Below are 24612 nucleotides of genomic sequence, written 5' to 3'. Positions count from 1 at the left end.
ATTGCCTTGATTTCTTGTTTGTTTTAGGAAGGAATATTTCTTCTTTTTTTTTTTTTGAGATGGAGTCTTGCTCTGGTCCCCAGGCTGGAGTGTGGTGGCTCACTGCAACCTCCACCTCCTGGGTTCAAGCAATTCTCCTGCCTCAGCTTCAGAGTAGCTGGGATTACAGGTGCCCGCCACTACGCCTGGCTAATTTTTGTGTTTTTAGTAGAGACGGGGTTTCACCATGTTGGCTAGGCTGGTCTTGAATGCCTGACCTTATGATCCACCTGCCTCAGCCTCCCAAAGTGCTGAGATTACAGGTGTGAGCCACGGCACCTGGCCAGGAATATTTCTTTTACATTTCTCTGATTTCATCAATCCTTGCTTTTTGTTTGGTGCTGAGGAAGGTCTCAAAGTGTACACTTACAATGTCATCTTGACTGGAAACTCTGCTTGTGGCTTTGTTAAAAAAGACAAAAAAGGTTTTTTAAGGTTCAGTCTACATGTCAGGTGTTCATTTGAAAGCTGGTGAAGGGGGCAAGATCTGCTGAACTTGTCCAATTAACAAAGCTCACTAACTGAAGGACAATAGGCGAAAGCACACCACTTATTACGATCATATATTCAATAAGCATGTACTGACCATCTGATTTTGAATCGCAGCTCTGCTACTTAGGGAGCTGTGTAATTTGGGGAAAGTTACTTAAGTTCTCTGTGCCAGCTTCCTCTTCTATGAAAGGCCAAGTGTGAGGTTTAAATAAGGTAAAATGTGTAAAGCGTTTAGAATAGTGCCAGCACAAAGTGCTCACTAAATACTAGCTATTATTCCTGTTAGAGGGAAACATTACTCTGCATTCCCATGTTCCCCTACAGGAGACAAATGCCCCACTCCATTTCTCAGGAGAAAAGGTCATGAAAGGAGCATCTGCAGTTTCTCCACTCACTCCTCTCCAGGACCAGCAGATGACTGATCTGATGGTTGGGCTTCAGAGACGGACCTGTGTGTGACTGGCTTAATTCTTTCCAGGTTATCTCCAATCAGAAACAACCTGTCTAACCATGCGTACAAACTTTGCTTCTGGCTTGGAGGCTCAGGCTTTGTTCCTATAAGAGGAAGACCTTGGTTTCATTTGTTTTGTTATTTTGTGGGGGAGGTTCAGTCCAGGAGGAAGTATATAGAAGGAATCAACAAGCCCTTTTAGTCACAGCAAACTCTTTTAGTCACAGAATTTAAACCACATTTGTCCATCAGTTTTATTAATAATAAAGCCAATGTTCTGATCTCCATTTACCTATCCTTTCCCCCCGCCCCCGAGACAAGGTCTCGTCCGTTGCCCAGTGCGGTGGCACCATCAGGGCTCACTGCACCATCAACTTCCTCGTCTCAAGCAATCCTCCTACCTCAGCCCCTCAAGTTGCTGGGACTACAGACACGTGTCACCACACCTGGCTAATTTTTTGTTTGAATTTTAGTACAGACAAGGTCTTGCTACGTTGCCCAGACTGGTCTCGAACTCCTGAGCTCGAGTGATCCTCCCAGCGCAGCCTCCCAAAATCCACTGGGATTACAGACTATCACCTATTTCTGAACTTGCTCCAAACTCAGGAGAAGAAGAAAGAAGTATTAGTTACTGGCTTACTCAAAATCTCAACAGCTCTGAGGATTTGGCTATAAGGTTCTTGGGGGATTAAATACAACAATAGATGTGAAGCTCTTACAGTGTTTGATATACAGTAATGCTCAATACATTTTGGCTATTAATATTATTATTATATGTGCCAGATATTGTCTTAAAAGGTGAGTTATACCAGTTGCAGGAGGAACTTAATGTTGCAACAGTATTAGAACAGCTAACTCTGTACATGAGATATTATGAACCAGCAGCAGTAGCAGTCCCATAATTATTTCATTAAATCACAAACACTTTTACTAAGCAAACTGCATACCCCAAAAACTGTGGCAGATGCTGGGAATTCAATATTATTTATAGAAATCTGTCCTTCAAAAGCTTACAGGCTAGAAAGGAAGATAGACAAGCCTAGTTGCAAAGTGGTATATCCTATGTCAAAGGTATACATAGCATGTTGATATAGGAACTTAGAAGAGGAGAGCTTTGAAATAAAGAAAGAAAAATGTCTATCAGAGTTTGAACTGAATTTTGAAGAAGTCACTTGAATAACTTCCATTTTGCTAAATCCAATGGGCAATTTTTGGTCCTCCTATTTGATCACTCTCTCTTCTAAAAAAAACAAGCAAAAAGACAAACAACAATAACAACAACAACAACAAAACCCTTTCTTTCTTTGGACTTTGAGATTCTACACAAAACTTTGCTCTCTTTTCCTTGGACCACTTCTTCTCAGTCATCTTTTCTGGTGCCCCCTTGTCTATGTGGCCTTTAAAAGCTGGAGGTCTTCCAGGCTTGGGTACCTAGCCCCCTTTCTTCCTACAGTACTGCCTGTTCCTAGTCCATCTTATCACCATTCATGACTTCAATGACTGTTTGTCATTGGCCCCACATAAATATTTCTAACCCAGACCTCTCCTCTGAACTTCAGACTCATGGATCCAAATGCCTACTTCTGTCTACACATGGATATCTCAAAGGCATCTCAAACTCCACAGGATCAAATCGCAATTTACAATCTGCCTCCACCAAACCTGGTTTTCCTCCAGTGTCTCTTAGTTTTCTCAGTGCCTGATACCTTTATCCATCCAGTTACTTCATCTAAGCCAGAAACCCAAAAGTCATCCATGACACCTCCTTTTTCTTATGCCTTAAATTCAAAGCATCAGCAAGTCCTAATGATTTTATCTACCAAAACTTTCTTAGATCTATCTTCTCTCTATTCTATTGTCACCCTGTTTCAAAGTATCACATCTCTTATCTGATATACTGTAAGATCCTCCTTACTGATCTCCCACAAATATTCTTGCCTCTTCTACAATCAGTCTCTACTGCAGCCAGAATGAAATCATTGAAACGCAAATCTGATAATATCACTGCTGTGCTAAAAATCCTTTCACACAGACCCCTGTTCTTAGGGTAAAATCCTTTACAAGTTCTGTGTGCTGTGGCCCCTGCCTAGCTCTCCGGCCCCATCAGGTATCACTCCCCGTCATCACTCTGACCTTCCTTTAGTCCCTAAAACTCACCATGTTCCCTTCTATTTCATGGCCTTCCAACATGTTAACCTCCTCTGCCTGAAATACTCTCTCTATTCAGCCCCTACTCCCTACTCCCTTTACACAGTTCACTTCTATTCATCATCTGGAGTGTAGCTTTAAAAGTCAAGTCCCCAAGAAGACCTTTCTTGAGCCCTTAGAATCGGTTAGGCCCTCATTATATGCTTACATAGCATTTACCACCATTTGTGTTTACATGTTTATCTGTTAGATTACTGTATCAGTGTTTGCCTCTTCCATATACTCCACAACAGCAGGAAATTATCCATTTGCTCACCACTGTGTTCTTAGCACTTGGAGTACAGTACAGTGGCTGACATACAGCAGGCGCTCAATAAAACGTTGTTGAATAAATGAAGTACTCTAAGCAATAGCATTTCAGACAACCAAGAGCTATGAAGCGACATGATCACTAAGAGCAAATAATGCACAGGGTTGCAGGGTAGAACACCATAGTAGAATAGAAAAAGCATAGGCTTTAGAGGCAGGCAACCTGAGATTTCAGCTCAGCTACTTTCTAGATGAGTGAACCTATGAAGCTCATCTCAAACAACCTTTTTCCTTAACTATAAAATGGAGAGGACAAAACAAACCACATTGGTTATGAAGCTCATCTCAAACAACCTTTTTCCTTAACTATAAAATGGAGAGAACAAAACAAACCACATTGGTTTTGGCTAGTATTAAGTGAGGAAAAGGACAAGAATCACCTGGCACAGTACCATAGATAGCAGGTACTTGGTAAATATGAATTCGCTTCCCTTTCCTTTCTCTAATAACTTTTAGATGTAGAGATAATGCCGACTATAAAACAACCTGATTCATATTTTCTTAAATGTATTGAAAGTTATAAAAGATATCTGAAACATTTAATAAAACTGTATTGCATTTAATCAAAATTCACCATCCTTTCTTAACCCCCAAAGAATTATGTAGAATAAGAGAAAACAGCTAGTTCCAGATTTCCTGTAGAAAAATTAATATAATCTGGATTTAGAAAAGATGGACTGGATGGTTATGTGCCTTACAGAATGAGTTTTCACATTAAAAAGCAGTCACCTTAAGCCACACTAAGCAACAAATTTACAGCATGATTCTATTTACGCAGAGCTTTTCAGGATTATATTTACCATGTACACCTGCAAGGCACACCTGCACTAAACAAAATTCATAACATTACAAGGATCTTCTTACCTTATGTTCAAATGGAGCACCATAGTAGCCATCATTCAGCCCAAAAATTATTTCATTTTGGTTTCGGGCATGAATCTAAGAGAGGAGGAAAATACAGTATTCATTATTTTTATTCCAATCATGTTTTAATATAACCAGAGAATGACAGTTACAACAGGATCTACTTCAATACTGAGAAACAGGCTGACTACATCTAAACATACTAGCAGAAAACCAAACACTATTCAAAAGACCAGGTGATCAATTCAGCATTTCCTGCTTTAGTCAAAGGCCTTGCAAAACTATCACATGCGATCACAGGCACCATCACTCACGTATCTTTCACAAACATTTCTTGAGGTTGTTATGGAATGGCTATTTCTGAACAACAGGGTATTCAGAAGCATATTCTACACTCTCTGACCCCAAAGAAAACACAATTTATTAAGTCTAAAAGTATTTTTTTAAATATGAAGCCTAGGCCTGGCACAGTAGCTCATGCCTATATTCCCAGCACTTTGGGAGGCAGAGATGGGCAGATAGCTTAAGCTCAGGAGTTCAAGACCAGCCTGGGCAACATAGCGAGACCTCTTCTCTACAAATAACAGTAACAATACAAAATATTAGCCGGGCATGATGGTGCACACCTGTGGTCCCAGCTACTCGGGAGGCTGTGGTGGGAGGACTGCTGGAGCCTGAGCGGTCAAGGCTTCAGTGAGCCATGATCACACCACTGCACTCCAGCATGAGTGAGGGAGCACAACCTCGTCTTAAAAATAAGAAAAAAAAATGAAGCCCTAGAACAAACTAAAAGATTAATATATTCTATTTTCAAAAAAACAATTTTTTAAAAAGCAATAGTATCCAATCCCTAAAGTCTTTATTATTGTCTGCAAACCAGTCTCTTTTATTATTGTCTGCAAACCACTCTATTTCAGATGAGGTGAGCTTCAGTCAGTGCATCCCAATCGAAACTTCATTTAAAAGGTGGAAGGAATAAAACTTTAAAAATTAAGGAACTGAGGCCAGGCACCGGTAGCTCACACCTGTAATCCCAGCACTTTGGGAGGCCGAGGCGGGTGGATCACTTGAGGTGAAAAATTCGAGACCAGCCTGGCCGACATGGCGAAACCCCGTCTCTACTAAAAATACAAAACTTGGGGCCGAGCGCTGTGGCTCACGCCTATAATCCCAGCACTTTGGGAGGCCAAGGCGGTTGGATCACGAGGTCAGGAGATCAAGACCATCCTGGTTAACATGGTGAAACCCCGTCTCTACTAAAAATACAAAAAATTAGCTGGGCGTGGCAGCGAGCGCCTGTAGTCCCAGCTACTCAGGAGGCTGAGGCAGAAGAATGGCGTGAACCCGGGAGGCAGAGCTTGCAGTGAGCCGAGATCGCGCCACTGCACTCCAGCCTGGGCGACAGAGCGAGACTCAGTCTATAAAAAAAAAAAAAAAAAAAAACCTTGGGCCAGGCACGGTGGCTCAAGCCTGTAATCCCAGCACTTCGGGAGGCCAAGGCGGTGGATCACTTGAGGTCAGGAGTTTGTGACCAGCCTGGCCAACATGGTGAAACCCCGTCCCTACTGAAAACAGAAAATTTAGCCGGGCATGGTGGCGGGCGTCTGTAATCCCAGCTACTCGGGAGGCTGAGGCAGGAGAATCGCTTGTACCCGGGAGGCGGAAGTTGCAGTGAGCCGAGAGCGCGCCAATGGACTCCAGCCCGGACGACCAAGCAAGACCTTGTCTCAAAAAAGAAAGAAAAGAAAAGAAGAAGAGAAGAGAAGAGAAGAGAAGAGAAGAGAAGAGAAGAGAAGAGAAGAGAAGAGAAGAGAAGAGAAGAAAGAGAAATTAGCTGGGCGTGGCAGTGCACATCTGTAATTCCAGCTACTAGAGAGGCTGAGTGAGGCAGGAGAATTGTTTGAACCCCGGAGGCGGAGGTTGCAGTGAGCCGAGATGGCGCCACTGCACTCCAGCCTGGGCGACAGAGCGAGAGACTCCGTCTCAAAAAGAAAATTAAGGAACTCAGATTTAAAAAAAAAAAAACCTCGAAGTAGTATATAGTGTCCAACTATATCCAAATATATAAATGTCCAAATATATAAATAGATTTAGTTACTTCATCAGAAAGAGTTGTGGCAAAAAAAAAAAAAATTCTTCTGCCCTGAAGGTTTTAAGTGAAAGTTCAAGTGGGGGAAAGACAAGAAGGACTACCAGAACAGAATCTCTCCTTTCTCTACCTAGAGATGGAAAGTAGTCGAAGCCAGCAGCAGAAGATTCCTGTAAACATTTCCGTGACTTCCATTATCTCCTACCTCTATCACCAAAGCAAAATTAATCACATACTCCCTGTTTATCCACATCATTTACTGAACTGAATACAATACCAAAAGATAAGTCTGCAATCATAAACTTACAATAAAAACTGTAAATCAATCTCAAGGAGTTTTTCATCTTAGAAAAGAGAAAACATTATGAAAGCAGTCTCAGGATTAGAAGGATCTTGAAATTTAATAAACATAAAACATTTTTACACATATATACGCAGGGAAAAAAAGATTAAAATTATATTCACCAAAATGTTAACAGTGGTTACAGCTGGGCAGAAGAATTATGTGTAATTTTTTATTCTCTTTTCTGTGCTTTTCAAAATTTTCCAAATTGTCCACAAACAAAATTAGAAGAAAATAAAAATATACACTTAAAGAAATGGATGGGAAAGTACGGGGAGAAACAAATCTAACATGAAGGTAAAGTTCTCAAAGTGTAAACTTCATGAAGACGGGCATTAAAATAGTTTGTTGAAAAATAAGAAATAATATAGTACTAGTACTTGAAAAGATATGGGGTTAAAAAGTAAGTAACCTGAGTTCTAATTCCAATTTTAACTGTTTCTTAAGGAACTCTTCGGAGAAGGGAACTCTGACTTGTTTTACAGCCCTGGTACCCCGCACTCTATACAACATACAGTAGTTTATCAATGTTAATGGTGTATACTTTAATTCCTTCATCAGCCAAAAACCAGAAAACATTTCCTGCCCTATCTTGCACGAGTGTCATAAAAACAGAATGAGATAATAAGATATGAAAGTATTTTTGGAAATTAGACGTAAAAAACATTGATTAAAAAATCTAATAATGTATTAGGAATCAGGCAACCATAAAACTCAGAAAGATCCCTTTGTTCCTGACTAATAAACATGCTTAACAAAACTGGCTATATCATATTGCACACTACTGTGTACATTTCCGAACTGTTAAATTATGATAATAAGCGTAATGTGTACTATCCTTTACTTATCAATTATAGGTTAATGGCCTAACAATAATTGTGTTAGAATCCTAATATGGAAACTACAGAACTTAGAACTTAACCACAACCTCATATTTTGATATCTTTATGAAAAACAGCATACTTTTTAAGACAGCTGCTAGAATTAGTGAAATGAATAATACATACAGTCTGAGCAAAGAAACAACTAATGGCCTAAATCCACCAAACACTGCGTGATCTTTGGCAAATCACTTAATCTTTCTGAGCTTCTGTTTTCTTAAATACTGAGGAAGAAAAGAATACTTGTTCACATGATCTTCAAAAAGCTCCAGGTCATTGTATGTATGTAAAAAGATACCCAAACACTGAAGAGGTATACAATTGCTGTTGTTATTAATACAAAGTTCTAACCACTTAAACTAAGCACAAGAATTTCTTCCATAACACACAAGTTAGGATGATACATGACCTATGGAAGCAATCTACAAAAGAAATCTACCAAAAAAAAGTACCAGATTTGATTTTTGAGTTTAGCAAGGGTGTAGAATACAAGCTCAATACAGAGATATATATTTCTACATATACTAGCAAAAAAAATTGAAAACAGAAATATTAAAAAAGAAATACCATTTAAATTAACATAAAAATCTATAGGTACAAATCTAACAAAATATGTGCAAGATCTGTATGCTGAAAACTACAAGAAAATTTTTATAAATGGAGAGACATATCATACGTATAGACTGAAAGATTCAATACTATTAAGAAGTTAATTCTCCCCAAATTTTCTTAGATTCAACATCTATCAAAATCCCAGGATTTTTATAGAAATGGACAAACTGTTCTAAAGTGTATATGGAAAGGCCAAAGACCTAGAATAGCCAGAAAATTTTTGAAAAAATAACAAAGTTGGAGAACTCATTGACTGAATTCTAGACACATTTTAAAACTACAGTAATCAAGATAATTTGGTATTGGCATTAAGACAGAAATACAGATCAATGAAACAGAACAGACAGTCCAGAAACAGAACCACATAAATGATTCTCAACTATTGATTTTCAACAAAGATGACAAGGTAATTCAATGGAGAAATAATAGCCTTTGCAACAAAGAGTACAGGAACAATTGTTCATCCATCTGCAAAACAATGAACCTTGCACTTTATATAGAAAATTCAAAATGGATCATTGATGTAAATGTAAAACCTAAAACTATAAAACTTCTAGAAGAAAACTTACAAAAGAAAAGAAAGGAAAAAGTCTTTGTGACCTTGGGTTAGGCAAAGATAAGACACAAAAAGCATGTAACACAATAGCAAAAACTGACACAGTGGACTTTACCAACATTAAAAAATGGTGGCGCATGCCTGTAATCCCAGCTACTAGGGAGGCTGAGGCAGGAGAATCGCTTGAACTTGGGAGGCGGAGGCTGTGGTGAGCCGAGATCGCGCGCCATTGCACTCCAGTCTGGGCAACAAGAGTGAAAATTCGTCTCAAAAAAAAGGGAACTGTAATCTATTAGCTACATCAGTCACGGGTACAGCAAAGGTGGAGAACCAGTGGCAGCATATAATCCAGGCAGCATGTCATCCTGTGCTCAATAAATAGTAGCTCTTCTTATTCCTGGAATAACACTACTGGTCAAAAGAGAGGTATTTAACATGATATTCCTTATTTCAACTTAATTTTCAGATTCTAGGTGAGGACATCCAGTAAGACAGAAAAAGCAAAATGCTATGAGAAAGCACATTCTTTCCTAAACACACACACAAATCCATCTTCATAGATTTCTTCGGACAAAGGTGTTTTTTAAACTAGGCAATGATTCAAACATAACAACGTAAGTAACATAAGTAAACAATAACATATGTAAATGATCATCAAGGTCTCTCTTAGTGATATAAGTAAACAGTCATAAAAGTCTCTCTTTATAATAGGAAACGCAGAATCAGAAGAATCAACAGAAAGGTTAGACAGGTTAATTTGGAGATGACAACTACTTGGAACCACAGTCTAAAAATTACCTGCTGACCCAAGTATTTCAGCCCATCCAAACAGACTTTCCATTCAATCAACAGCTGGTAGATGTTCTCCTTTCCACCCCATATCTTCACCACGAAACAAGACACAGATGTATCAAGACGGTCTGGCATAATTCCAAAATCGAGACTTCGCCACGTGGGATTCTGCTCATGAAAATGAAAACACGCTTTAGGACAACTCTATTTGTTTACAATTCTTTCAATTAGGTGACAAATCATTTTGTTTTTCAGAACCAAAAGACCTCATAAATACATTAAATTGAAAACTTAAGTAAGCCAAGAAGACATTACAATTAACACAAAAGGGGTGATAATGGTACTTTTGAATTTCTCTGCTTACTTATTATAGTCATTAGAAGAAGCGTATATTCCTATCATTCACTTACATGATTTCATATGGTAATTCATTCATTTATTTGACACTTAATACGTGACTATTAAGAGCCAACACATAAACAATGCCCTCAAAGAGGCTCCAACTTACTGTTGGATTCAAACCTCCATTTAAATAATTACACTGTTTTGTGCAAAGTTCAATAACAGAATTACGCATAAGGCTACACAGCAGAAGAGAGAGGAAACTCTGATTAACAGGGGAAGACATCACAAAGGCTGTGAAACCTGGCTTTTAACAGGTAAGTAGGCTTTCACCAGATTAAAATAAGTAATTTCAGGCAAAGAGGAACACAATATGAAAAGGGCTCAGAGGTGTAAAATGCCAAGGTGTGGTCAGGACACTCAGGACTACTGCTGGAGCACACAATACAAAAGTGGCAGGACACAAAGCTGGACAGACACACAAGGAACTGAACTGAAGGATCTTTTATGCCTTTTGCTAGGAGGGAATACTTTACTCTGTACAACAGTGGGGCCATTGAAATGTTTTCAAGATGAAAATAACAAGGTCAGCTTTATGCTCTGAAAGAACATTATTTCTCATTAAGAGAATCGTCCAGGGAGTTGAAACCCTCTCTGAAAAGTGAAAATGTTAAAGAGCTTTCATAACATCAAAGGAATGAACTACAATGTAATACGTCAACTACTTTCGCTTATTTCCCCTGCATTAAACATAAGGGCTTTCACTGCTGAATGTAAACAAAATCAACGTATTAAATTACCAATTTTCATATTATGTAAATCAGTAAATCAAAGGGTCTTCAGATAAGGGTAACTAACTGTTCTTGGCTTTGTGGCAGTTTTTTTTTCCTGACCAAAGTGTGAGGTGGGAGAGGACACTGAAATACTACCACAAATAGCATGATGATAACCAAGCACACACATTTATGCAGTCAGTTTTATACTGGATTGTATAAAAACTAAATGCTAGCCATGCAAGAATTTCAGTCTAAGATCAACAGAATTCCACTCTTTTTTTTTTTTTTTTTTTTTATACTTTAGGTTTTAGGGTACATGTGCACAATGTGCAGGTTTGTTACATGTGTATCCATGTGCCATGTTGATTTCCTGCACCCATTAGCTCGTCATTTAGCATTAGGTATATCTCCTAATGCTGTCCCCGCCCCCCCCACCCCCCACCCCACAACAGTACCCGGAATGTGATGTTCCCCTTCCTGTGTCCATGAGTTCTCATTGTTCAATTCCCACCTATGAGTGAGAACATGCGGTGTTTGGTTTTTTGTCCTTGCGATAGTTTACTGAGAATGATGTTTTCCAGTTTCATCCATGTCCTTACCATTCAGGCCATAGGCGTGGGCAAGGACTTCATGTCTAAAACACCAAAAGCAATGGCAACAAAAGCCAAAATTGACAAATGGGATCTCATTAAACTAAAGAGCTTCTGCACAGCAAAAGAAACTACCATCAGAGTGAACAGGCAACCTACAGAATGGGAGAAAATTTTTGCAACCTACTCATCTGACAAAGGGCTAATATCCAGAATCTACAATGAACTCAAACAAATCTACAAGAAAAAACAAACAACCCCATCAAAAAGTGGGCAAAGGACATGAACAGACACTTCTCAAAAGAAGACATTTATGCAGAATTCCACTCTTAAATGACCTCCAGTCTGTATCTCACTATAATTGTTTTAGCAGCCCTGCTAAATAGGGGCAGAGTTTCAATTAAATGTGAAGACAACAATAAGGTCTGGGAGTAGCTATGCTGACCCATACTACAAGAAATGCTTAAAGTTCTTCAGGCTAAAGGGAAACAACACTGGATATAGACTTGGATCTAGGCGAAAGAATGGAGAGCACTGGCAATTGTAAACATGTGGGTAAATATAAAAGGCTATATGGCCCAAGGGCAAATGGGTGAATGGAAGGGAGCCATCCATTTCTGATAATGACTGACGAGACAATCCTCTCACTGAAAACAACTAAAATGTCAGCTAAAATATTTTTTAAATAATAATAATAATCACCATTAACATCAAAGAATTTCCAAGCCAAGGAAGAAAGAACCCAGAGAGATAAGTGGAGATCTAGAGGTCTTTGTTGTGAAGCCATGACGGATCTATACAAAGCCAGGGCTTTGGTTTTCACATTCTTTCTTTTTCTTTTTTTCTTTTTGGGGTAGAGACAGGGTCTCACTATGTTGCCCACACTGGTCTCTTAACTTCTGGGCTCAGGCAATGCTCCCACTTCAGCCTCCCAAAGTGCTAGGATTACAGGGGTAAGCCACTGCACGTGGCTAGTTTTGGCATTCTTAAAGGAAGCAAGGGCACAATTCAAGAGCCAGGCCCAGGTCCCACCCATGACTAAAAAATGTCCCTCTCCACACTGAGGACCACAAAAGGGCTATACCCCTAAACAGCATGAGTGAAACTAAACTAAATCCACCAAATCCCTACACACAAATGTCTGTAGGGAAGGTTGCCATGACGAGTGAGAGGAGAACCTTCCTTGGAAGAAGAAATTACACAGAATGCAGCAGAGATAAAAAGAACAATATGAAAAAAAAAAAAAAGGTTAAAAACATGGATGACAGAGTAAAAAGATCTGATATGCATTTAGCAAGCAGTCCAGAGAGAGAAAATGGATTAAGGAAGGAGGCAAGGAATTAAAGAGATAAGGAGCAATTTCCTAGACTGATTAAAAAAAAAAAAACTAATTCACAGGTTTACATACCTAACAGGTCCTAAGCAAGATAAATAAAACCATATCAGAACACATAAAACCAAGTAACTGACAACCAAGAAATCCACCCAATGAAAATACTCTTCACAAATCAGAGTAATAATGAATATATTTTCAGACAAAAAAACTTGGGAGTGTGACACTAACATATGCTCACTAAAGAAAATCCTAAAGGATGCACTTTAGGCAAAGTGAACTCAGAACATTTTTGCTGCAAGAATGAATGAATAGCAAATAAATGGTACCTATAAGAGTAAATCTAAAGAAGGGGTAGGATGTCTGACATGATAAAATGAGTAGCTCAGCAAATTTATCCCCAAAAAGCAACAGTAAAACTGGACAAAATTCACAATCCACTGGCAGAAGTTACTGGCTTGAGGTATCTAAGCATAAAGTCACGAATCACTGGGTGACTACTAAGCTATGCAGACATAGGAGTAATCACTAGAAATGTGGATGGGCTTGGGAACAGCAGCAGACCATCACCCAAACAGAACCACTGGCTTGTGGAATGGCTTTGAAGAATCACGTAGCTTCAGCCTTTCCTCTGAAAAATGAAGAGAGCTGACAGGCAGAGCGGTAGAGAGGAAAGTGCTATAATGAAGCCACGTCGTTGAATTACATAATTCCCTGTGTCTCAGAATTTTCAGTTATAAAACCATCACCTCACAGGGTTTTTACGAAGCTTGAACAGAATAGTAATAAAAAACTAATTATAGCAATAGCTACTATTTTAATACTTACTAGTGACAGTCACTATATAAAGTATTAATAATAGATAAAAAGGGCACAGAGAATGCTTATTCTAGCACATACAAATATTTAATCTGCTGAATAAATTAACCTTGTTAATCCTAACAATAAACCCACATGAAGTAAATAAGACAATTTGTTAATTCCAATAGTTAAGACAAAATACCATATTTCATCAAATCCAAGACATCACCAATCATAAAATGCATCATAATTGTATATACAACCAAAAAGAACTGGTTTAAAGATGCATCTAGATTGTGCAGGAATGTTAAATTGTGAAAAATTAAAAATCAATAAAACACAGAAGCTGAGTCTTCTTGCCTAAGGTCACTTAGTAAAAACAGTATCAGAATTTGAATGTAGTTCTCTAGAATTTGTCTCATGTTCATTTTGTGTGTGGGTGTTGTTTTTTTTTTCTTTCTACCAAATTACAAAAGACAGAATTTAGAACAAAGGCGGGCTAAAGAGAATGTCAACAATTTCCTTATTTTATATCTCACAGCCAGAGGCAGAAAAAGAAGAAAGAACTCCGCCCTCTGCCTATGCCCTATTCTCTGAGAGAAAGGAAGTGGGGAGACTCCACAGGTCTCACACTTGCTCTTGCTGCTCCATCACCAGACTCTACAGCTGACTAAGGCTGAGAAAAAACAAACGACTAAACATAACAGCAAAGCCTAGACCACTACTACAAGAATGAATCATTCATTACAGATTAGCTAAGAAGGAACTGGCCCTTCACTGGTTCACCCAACTGTCCACCGAGGACGCTGAGAAACCTGTAGCTAGGAATGCTGGGGAAAAGCCTTCTAGCCTGCAGCCTGAGGATGTGCCTGCTCCCCTGGAACTGAGTACCCTTCACCAACTCTACCTTATATGAGTAATGGCAATCATTTGTGAGCCATTTACTACATGCTGAGCACTATACTGGATTTAAGTTAACATGAACTACAGGACAAACAAGCAAGCTGCGTACAACATAGAAAGAGACAAAATGAGGGCTTCCTCTAGCTTACATATCCTAGGAATGAAAGCAATAAAAGCGACCTTTGAATTTGCCTATTCCACCTCAAGTTCTGAAATGAGGAAGCTGAGAGCCTCTGGTGGGAGCCCCTCCCTGCCTCTACCCCCACCCATTCTTTTCCTGGTTAACGTTTCTCTGACCTCTAGGTTTCAGTTCAAACATCTCTTCCTCAGAAGCCTTCCCAGTTCTCTTTAACTGTCAGCCTTCTCTGCCTGCCACCCACCGTGAGGAGGGGGCTTTTCTTGCTATTGTTTTCCCAAGTAGATAATACAGTAACCTGGAGACAAAGTAAGTATTCAAATATTTGCAGAATTTAAAAAAAAAAAAAAAAAACCCTATTCCTGGCACTTTGCTGCAAGAAGACCTAATCACTTTGGGGTCAAAAATATTAAATTTAAGGCCAAGACCAGAAAGCATAGCTTAAGATTCATTTGGAAAAAGTGATTCGCTTTCTCACCTAATATGAATCATGCTTTATAAATAGAGAATAAAAACCATTTTACTCATTTTTACTACTGGTATAATTATTACAAGAGAGGGGGAACAATGAAAGCTGTGTGTTCACTGATGTCCTTGGGACTGGCTGCCGCTCCTCTATGCTCCCATAGGAACCTGTGAGTGGTTAACTTTCTTATGGCACCTGGCATGACACATCACCATGACTGATTTTTTTGCCTGTCTTCCCCTCCAGAATGTGAGCTCCTCAAACGCAGGGATTTCTACCAGTGTATTTATCCTCTACAATATCCAGCACCATTACCAAAGGTTCAGTGTGCCAGGTACTATACTATTAATTTGACTATATATTCTTACTTAATCTTCACGAAACTCAAGAGTCCTGTGAAACAGACAGCACTATCCCAATTTTTCAGGAGAAGCTGATGCTAAGAATTATTAAGTCACTTGTCTAAGGTCATATGGTTGGTTATATCTGGAACAGGAAGACAAAGTCAATATCTGACACTGACTCTAAAATCATGGCAGCAGGCTGGGAGCGGTGGCTCACACCTGTAATGCCAGCACTTTGGGAGGCTGAGGCAGGCGGATCACAAGGTCAAGAGATCGAGACCAGCCTGGCCAATATGGTGAAACCCCATCTCTACTAAAAAATACAAAAAATAGGCCGGGCGCAGTGGCTCAAGCCTGTAATCCCAGCACTTTGGGAGGCCGAGGCGGGCGGATCACGAGGTCAGGAGATCGAGACCATCCTGGCTAACACGGTGAAACCCCGTCTCTACTAAAAATACAAAAAATTAGCCGGGCGTGGTGGCGGGCGCCTGTAATCCCAGCTACTTGGGAGGCTGAGGCAGGAGAATGGCGTGAACCCGGGAGGCAGAGCTTGCAGTGAGCCGCGATCGCGCCAGTGCACTCCAGCCTGGGGGACAGAGAAAGACTCCGTCTCAAAAAAAAAAAAAAAAAAAAAATACAAAAAATAGCCGGGCGTGGTGGGGCGCACCTGTATCTCAGCTACTCAGGAAGCTGAGGCAGGAGAATCACTTGAACCTGGGAGGCAGAGGTTGCAGTGAGCCGAGATCGCGCTACTGCACTCCAGCCCAGGCAACAGAGTGAGACCCTGTCTCAAAAAAAAAAAAAAAAAAAAAAAAAAATGGCAGCATTAGATCACTTTTGTATACAAGGAAGGCCATGTTGTGGGGACTGTCTAAAGTAAGAATAATGGAGCCTTATGTCCCAGGCAGCCCCTGAAGGTCGAGTATAATATAATCATTAATGTTCCTCATGATAACCTTGACTTGTTGAGAAAAGGTTGAATAATCTTCCCTTATTTAAGAAAGGGGAGAGGCAGGAAATCCACTAAAAGGTAATATGGATATGAAAAACTCAAATGGTAACATTTTACTAAACTGAAATTCAACAGACCACCAACTCCACTTATCCTTTAATAGTCAAAAAGAAGATGAAAAAGAGCTTCTCAACTATCAAGTTAGATCAAATATATCCCATCAACTTTTTTAAAAAGACTCCGATACTTGTTCGGGATTTGTTTATTCTTAATTGGCATTAACTGGCATGATTTTCCAGAACAAGTGCTCCACAACATAAATATCATAATACCATATTAAACTAAACTAAAACCACAACATAATTCCATAATCCCACCAGAATGGCTAAAATTTAAAAGATGGATAATACCAAGTTTGGGCAAGAATAGAGCAACTAAAAATCTCACACTGCTGGTAAGAATGTAACTAGTACAAATGCTTGGGAAAATTATTTGGCAATATCTACTAAAGCTGAACATAACCTACAACCTAGCACTTAATTCCACTTCTAAGTACATACCTCAGAGAAATGCACACATATGTTCAGCAAAGGATATGTTCATTAGAATTAGTGAACTACTATATACAACATGAACGAATCTCACAAATATTATGCTGAGCAAAAGAGCAGATGCAGGCCGGGCACGGTGGCTCGTGCCTGTAATCCCAGCACTTTGGGAGGCTGAGGTGGGCGGATCACTTGAGGTCAGGAGTTCGAGACCAATTTGGCCAACATGGTGAAACCCTGTCTCTACTAAAAATACAAAAAAAATTAGCCTGGTATGGTGGTGCACACTTCACCTACTTGGGAGGCTGAGGTGGGAGAATCACTTGAACCTGGGAGGCAGAGGTTGCAGTGAGCCAAGATCCCACCATTGCACTCAAGCCTGGGCAACCAGAGCGAGACTCTCTCTCAAAAAAAAGGAAAAAAAAAAAAAAAAAGGGCATATGCCATGTAAAAGTTCATAACCAGGCAGAACTAAGCTATGGTGTTAGAAGTCAGAAGAGAGATTCTCTCTGGGAAAAGGTAGTGACTGAAAAGCAAGAGATAGGCCGGGCGCAGTGGCGCATGCTTGTAATCCCAGCACTTTGGGAGGCCGAGGTGGGCAAATCACCTGACGTCTAGGGTTCATGACCAGCCTGACTGACATGTTATGATGAAACTCCAGCTCTATTAAATATAAAAAAATAGCCAGGCATGGTAGCACATGCCTGTAATCTGAGCTACTTGGGAAGCTGAGACAGGAGAATCACTTATACCTTGGAGGCAGAGGTTGTTGCAGTGAGCCGGGATCGCACCATTGCACTCCAGCCTGGGCAACAAGAGTGAAACTCCGTATCAAAATAATAAATAAATAAAACAAAGAAAAGCAAAAGATGATCGTGTTTCATTGATCAGTTCCTTTTGAAATGTCATAAGGCTGTTATTTGTGCATTTACTAGATGTGTACAATATCTCAACAAAAAGTAATGAAACTATTTTTTTTAAAGATCCAACAAGGGAAAAAACAAGAGGTGCCCCACTGAAATAAATCAAATGAAGTCATCTCTTCCTGATGTATGTCCTAAAGCTAAACCTTCCTGGTCTTCAAATTATACCACTCTAAAAGGTAGTCATTTACTCCCCTTTGTGTAAGACCGCCTTTCAATAAGAGTAAATATATTCTAAAATATGAAGTAGCATAATTTCCTATTACTATTAGAGTGATAAAGTATCAGGAAAGGCAGAAAATAATACCTCCTTTCAAAGTGAAAAAATGACACTTGGTGAATGTATCTGAAGGGGCATAATGCATGGCAAGAAAGAGGGATAGATACTCTTGGGGGTTGTTGTAGCAAATATTCTTAAATACTTCATTCAAAATCAAATGCCTCTGGAGGACAGGGAAGTTTTTTGAAGTTATTTCGTGTGGTTGAATAGATGACCTGGGTGTTCTTTCTAAGCCAATACAACACTGATACAGTAGAGCTATTGTCAATCTTCTGATTACAAAGACTCTCCTTTATACTATTACAAAATAGTTGCCAGACAATGAGCAATAATTCCTAAGTTGGTACATTCGGATACAGGCAGATACAGCCTGCCACACATTCAAAGATTTTATAGCCTACTATTTTTACTATATAGACCCAGATGATTTTTTTATTTATATTTAACCTATACATACCTGCCCAATTTCTACATGGAACAAATTAATCAAGTACTAATATCATCCAGGGACCTACACCACCATATTCACTGAAAAGTACAATAGTAGAATATCAGGATATTTATAAGCTCTGAAAAGTTCACTACCACACACCCACAAGAGGACATAAAACCATTATTTATTACTGTTGCTTGATAACAAATGTATGGTTACAAGAACACAACCAAGAACTCATAAAATGTGTTCTAACTTTCTGAAACCATGCAACACATCTCACTGGAATAGCATACTGATTTTACCATTACTATTAACACAATAAACTCTCTTTCCCTGTCTCATTCACTTTTATTCAGACTTCTTATCTCAATTTAGAAATTACTAATTGTTAGAAATCTTTCCTAACTTCTCCCTCCAAACTAACATAAATAACACTTTTACATGTTTTCATGGCATCCTGTTCTTCCCTGGTACTACATACAATTCCATGTATTGATTATCTCTGTCTCCCTTCAAATCATGTAGTTAACCTGACAGAAGTTGGAAAACCTTGAAGATGACGCAGTTTAAAAGACAGTAACATAATCTGACATAAGCTACACACACACATACACACACACACACACACACACTCTCAATGGTAATTCATTCAATCATAATTCAACTGAAACATAAAGTTGGTTTGAGAATTACTCAGATCAGTAACTCATAAAAAGTGTTTGTACTGTTTAGCCAGTTTTTTTCCCAAAGATTTAAAAACAGCTCAGTCACAATCTCAACAGAACTTTATAGTTCTGATAAATTATGCCACATGCTTCCCCTAAAATGCATGCTCTAGAAATTGTTTATTCAATGATAAAGCCTATCACTGACCTCTGTTAGCCCTCTAGCAGACTTAATCAGTGGAAGGAAGTGGGATATAAGGGAGGCTGCAAAACAGCAGGGCTCTGGAACACTGGTTTTACCAGTTATTAGCGGTGTGACCTAGATCAAGTTCCTCAGCCTGCTGAACCTGGTTCCTCAGCTGTAAAACAAGCATATCTCTTAGCTTGGAATGCTATTATCAGGATGAGAAATAATGTATATGACATGTCCAACATGCTACTTCAATCATAGGTGGGTACTTATAATTGATACCTCTTCTTCATTTAAAAAATCCATGTAGAGAGACATTTCAAAACACACACAAATTAGCTATCAGTATACTCCCACCATGAGATTTTTAATATTCTAATAAAAGTTAAAAACTCATTTTTGGAAAAATAACCAATGATTAGATTAACTTTATAACTGTTAAAGGCAGATGTGGGTTCACAATATAATTAATCTCTTTTATAAACATGAAAAACCAACTTCAGAGAATTTAGTCACTTCCATTGTTATTGCTTCAATAATTTTACTTATTAACCCAATGACCCTTCAATAATATCAAGGATCTAACCTCTCCCTGAACACAAGAAGAGATGATACGGAGGGCACAGCTAGCTGAAGCCAGAGATATTAACACTGAACTATACATTCACCATGAATTGTTCTATGCTAAATATATCATGAATAAGGTGAAGGTCCTGGTTCACCAGATGTGCCCCATTTTGCATTAATTGTAATGCTATGCCTTCCAGAATCTCATTCTCATGCTCCTTAGCCCTTGACCGTCATCTCCTATTGCTCCAGGCCATTCCCTCTGCTGCCCTGATCCTCAATTCTCTTGCACCTGTCTCTCTGTCATACCTGCCTAGCAACACCTCAAACCACCTCTGCTCACTGTACTCCAGCCTTACTAACTTCTTAGCCATTTCTTGAACACCTCAAGTACATTCCTGTCTTTCTACTTTTCTGTTTCTTGTCCTGGAACAGTATTCCTGAAATAGCTATATAGCTTGTTCCCTCACTTCTGTCAGGCGTCTGCTCAAGTGACATCTCCCATGTGACTCCTGCAGAAAAACTGCAATCTCCCCTGGCAAGTACTCCCTTATTCTGCTTCAGTTTACTCCATTCTATTTATTACCATCCAACATAGTCCCACTCGCCTGTTCTAACGTGAGTATTTTTTCACAATGTAAGATGAATTCTGATTTCAGAAATAGTAAAATCAATAAAGTCCTACAATCTTTGACCACCAGGTGGCAGTCATCCAGTGTCATTGTATCTACATGCACACCCTTAAAAGTAGCCGTGTTTGATACTAGGTTAGGCACAATGTTAGCACTACATGTGCTGCTAAGTTTAATTGCCATTTAAAATATTTCTCTTGATTTATATTGAAACAAAAAATTTTGTAATATTTAACAATTTAAATTCAAAAGATTTTTTAAAAATCAAGTGTTCACAACCATGTAAACAGAACTCTCGCAGACTGGCAGTGAGGGTATAAATCAAACAATAATTTTGGAAAACTATTTGGCAGCTTTAGCTGACCATATGCATATTCCTAGCAATTCCACTCCTAGATGTACACTCAACAGAAATACATCCATACATTTACCAAAAGACATATAGGAGAGTGTTTATAGCAGCACTATTCATGTTAGCTCAAAACTAGAACCTAACCAAATGCCTATCAACAGAAAAAATGAGTCAATTCTGTGATTTCACACAATGGAATATTATAGGGCAAACAAACCACAAATATGTCCCAAAAAATAAATGAATCTTACTATATAAAGTTGAAGCATGGCAATAGGACACAAAAGAGTGCATACTATATTATTTCATTCATACAAAAGCAGGTAAAATTAACCTACGGTGTTAAAAGTAGGAAAGTAACAGTGACTGGAGAGGGCAGGAGAGAGGGCTTTTCAGGAGCTGAAAATATTCTATTTGTTGATCTGGATGCTGGTTATACGGGTGTATTCAGTTTGAGATAATTCATCATGCTGTATACTTATGATCTATAAACTCTTCTATAAATGTCAAATTTCAATAAAAAGTATTAAGATTTTGTGTAGGCAGAAAGCACAGAAACAGAGCAATGAGGCATGAATTTGGTATTAGAGAAGCAAATATCTGTCACTGGAGAAATGACTTCATCCAACCTCTTTAAAGGACTTAAGGAAGTAAATATTTTATTGCTAACAGGATTCCTTATCATAAGTCAAATAATGAAAAAAGGAAAGACTGCTAAATATCTTGGAATGGATTGAAGAAACTCCAAAGTAACAAGAGGTTAGTAAAATTGAATCACAACTGATAAGACTATTGCCCAGGCCTTATGTTCAGTTTAATTAGAATGTTTAACTATTTTTTGTAAATGTAAAGTAACAGTGAGTCTTACAGCCAGAAACTTAGATTTGGATACATATATATATGACATACTACACATATTTTGTTTGTTTGCCAAGTCAAAGCAAATCACAATACAATGACTATAGAGGTTACAAACATGAACCACATGAGGTCCCTGCTTTCTGAAGTTTATTATTACATATCAAAGAAGCTAAGACAACCATACAAAAAGCTATTATATGGATTTATAAATGAGACTAGTGGTATTAAAAAAAAAGCACAACGTTTTTTATTTAGTTTTTGTTGTTGTTGTTGTTGTTTTGAGATGGGTTCTGTGTCGCCCAGGCTGGAGTGGTGCAATCATAGTTCACCACAATCTCAAATTCCTGGGCTCAAGGGATCCCCCTGCCTCAGCCTCCCAACTAGCAGGGAACTATACGTATGCACCACCATGCCCAGCTAATTATTTTATTTATGTATTTATTTATTTATTTATTTTTTGTAGAGATGGGAGTCTCATCATCTTGCCCAGGCTGATCTCAAGCTCCTGGGCTTACATGATCCTCCCACCTCAGCCTCCTAAAGTACTGGGATATAGGTGTGAGCCACCACACTCAGCTCGAAGTAATTTGTTTTTCCTTTGAGACAGGGTCTCACTCTGTCACCCAAGCTGGAGTGGCACAATCTTGGCTGACTGAAACCTCCGCCTCTGAGACTTAAGCAATCCTCTCACCTCAGCCTCCCAGGTGTTTTTGCGTTTTTTGGTAGAGATGGGGTTTTGCCATGTTGCCCAGGCTGGTCTCGAATCCCAGGCTCAAGCAATCCGCCCACCTCGGTCTCCCAAAGTGCTAAGATTATAGGCATGAGCCACCGCACCTGGGCCAAACTACTTTTAAAAAAAACAAAAAGGTGAAATTTCTTCCTATTAATGATTATAAGCCCTGGCCGGGCGTGGTGGCTCACGCCTGTAATCCCAGCACTTTGGGAAGCTGAGGTGGGCAGATCACCGGAGGTCAGGAGTTCAAGACCAGCCTGGCCAACATGGCAAAACCCTGTCTCTACTAAAAATACAAAAATTAGCCGGGCTTGCTGGCGGGCACCTGTAGTCCCAGCTACGCAGGAGGCTGAAGCAAGAGAATCGTTTGAACCTGGGAGGCAGAGGTTGAAATGAGCCGAGATCGTGCCACTGTGCTCCAGCCTGGGCAACAAGAGCAAGACAACGTCTCAAAAAAAAAAAAAACAAAGCTTTTCAGAAGCATCTAGAACTGTGCTGTCTAATATGATATCTACTAGCCTCATGTGGCTATTTAAATTAAAATTAAACAAAATTTAAAATTCAGTTCTGCAGTAGGACTGAACCACATTTCAAGTGCTCAGTGGCCACATGTGGCCAGTGGCAACTGTATTGAACAATACGTAGAACATTACCATCATTGCAGAAAGTTTTATTGGACAGGTGATCTGGAGTATTCAGGAGTTAGAAAGAAGCACAGATTAAGGGCATAAGAACAGTTTATCTAATATTTGAGGGAAAACACTCTTTTTTATCTTTTTTTTTTTTTTTGAGATGGAGTTTCGCTCTTGTTGCCCAGGCTGGAGTGCAATGGCATGATCTCAGCTCACCGCAACCTCCGCCTCTCAGGTTCAAGCGATTCTCCTGCCTCAGCCTCCTGAGTAGCTGGGATTACAGGCATGTGCCACCACACCCGGCTAATTTTGTACTTTTAGTAGAGATGGGGTTTCTCCATGTTGGTCAGGCTGGTCTCAAACTTCCGACCTCAGATGATCCACCCGCCTCAGCCTCCCAAAGTGCTGGGATTACAGGCGTGAGCCACCCCACTCGGCCTCTTTTCAATCTTCAGTCCATTTTTCCATGTCTCCTTTGACGTCAGAGTGATGAAACCAAGCCACTCTGGTCTAAGAACCAAGCTCAGAATATAAACAAGGAACAACATTCTGTATCTCAAAGTTACATGAGTGAAAAAGATACTTACAAGCTTATCAAAGTCCAACTTAGTTCACCTGAGTGAAAATTTACTCAAAGCCTTAATTAGAAATAAAGTATTCAAATCTTTGCCTAATCCTTTAGTATCTAATTGAAGATTTGCAGTTTCAGGATATAACTTCGAAGTCAATAAATATCCTTAGGGAAGAATTCATTTATTTAAGAAACATCTGCTGAGCATCTTCTATGTGCCAAGCACAATGGTAACAAATAGATACAAAAGCATTTAAACGACTATCAGCAAATATCACAATAGCTTAAAAACTGCAAAATCCTAAACAGGAAAGAAACCAACAATTCTGCTGTTGACCTGGCAGTGCTTCTTCGGAGACAGCAAGAAGGGCAGTAACAACGTGCCATCTCTGGCATATTCTCTGAGGGTTGTTACCTCCTGTACTGCCCAATGCCCACCAATCTGAACCAATCACAATGAATTAGCAAAAAGCTAAGAAAAAGAGGTCGGGCGCGGTGGCTCACGCTTGTAATCCCAGCACTTTGGGAGGCCGAGGCGGGCGGATCACGAGGTCAGGAGATCGAGACCACGGTGAAACCCCGTCTCTACTAAAACTACAAAAAAAATTAGCCGGGCGTGTTGGCGGGCGCCTGTAGTCCCAGCTACTCGGAGAGGCTGAGGCAGGAGAATGGCGTGAACCCGGGAGGCGGAGCTTGCAGTGAGCCGAGATTGCGCCACTGCACTCCAGCCTGGGCGACAGAGCGAGACTCCGTCTCAAAAAAAAAAAAAAAAAAAAAGAAAAAGAGCTCCCTCAGAAAGAAAGAGTTAATTAGGCCGGGCACAGTGGCTCATGCCTGTAATCCCAGCACTTTGGGAGGCTGAGTTAGGCGGATTGCTTTAGGTCAGGAGTTCGAGGCCAGCCTGGGTAACATGGTGAAACCCTGTCTCTACAAAAAATACAAA

At 39.5% G+C, this 24612-nt stretch overlaps 1 protein-coding gene across 1 annotated transcript in view; it reads right to left on the bottom strand.

Annotated features, from left to right (window-relative positions):
• Positions 1 to 24612, bottom strand: part of UVRAG (UV radiation resistance associated) — a 333170-nt gene that overhangs the window by 258933 nt on the left and 49625 nt on the right. The window contains exons 4-5 of the mRNA XM_032166960.2: positions 9643 to 9804; positions 4364 to 4438 (exon numbers count right to left, since the gene is read on the bottom strand). Of these exons, the coding sequence (XP_032022851.1) occupies positions 4364 to 4438; positions 9643 to 9804 (237 nt within the window). The remainder of the gene's footprint in view (positions 1 to 4363; positions 4439 to 9642; positions 9805 to 24612) is intronic.

The sequence above is a fragment of the Hylobates moloch genome, unplaced genomic scaffold, assembly GCF_009828535.3.
Source record: "Hylobates moloch isolate HMO894 unplaced genomic scaffold, HMol_V3 SCAFFOLD_11, whole genome shotgun sequence".
NCBI classification, from domain to species: domain Eukaryota; kingdom Metazoa; phylum Chordata; class Mammalia; order Primates; family Hylobatidae; genus Hylobates; species Hylobates moloch.
Note: the sequence above shows the minus strand (reverse complement) of the source record. Positions and strands in the feature narration are given on the sequence as shown.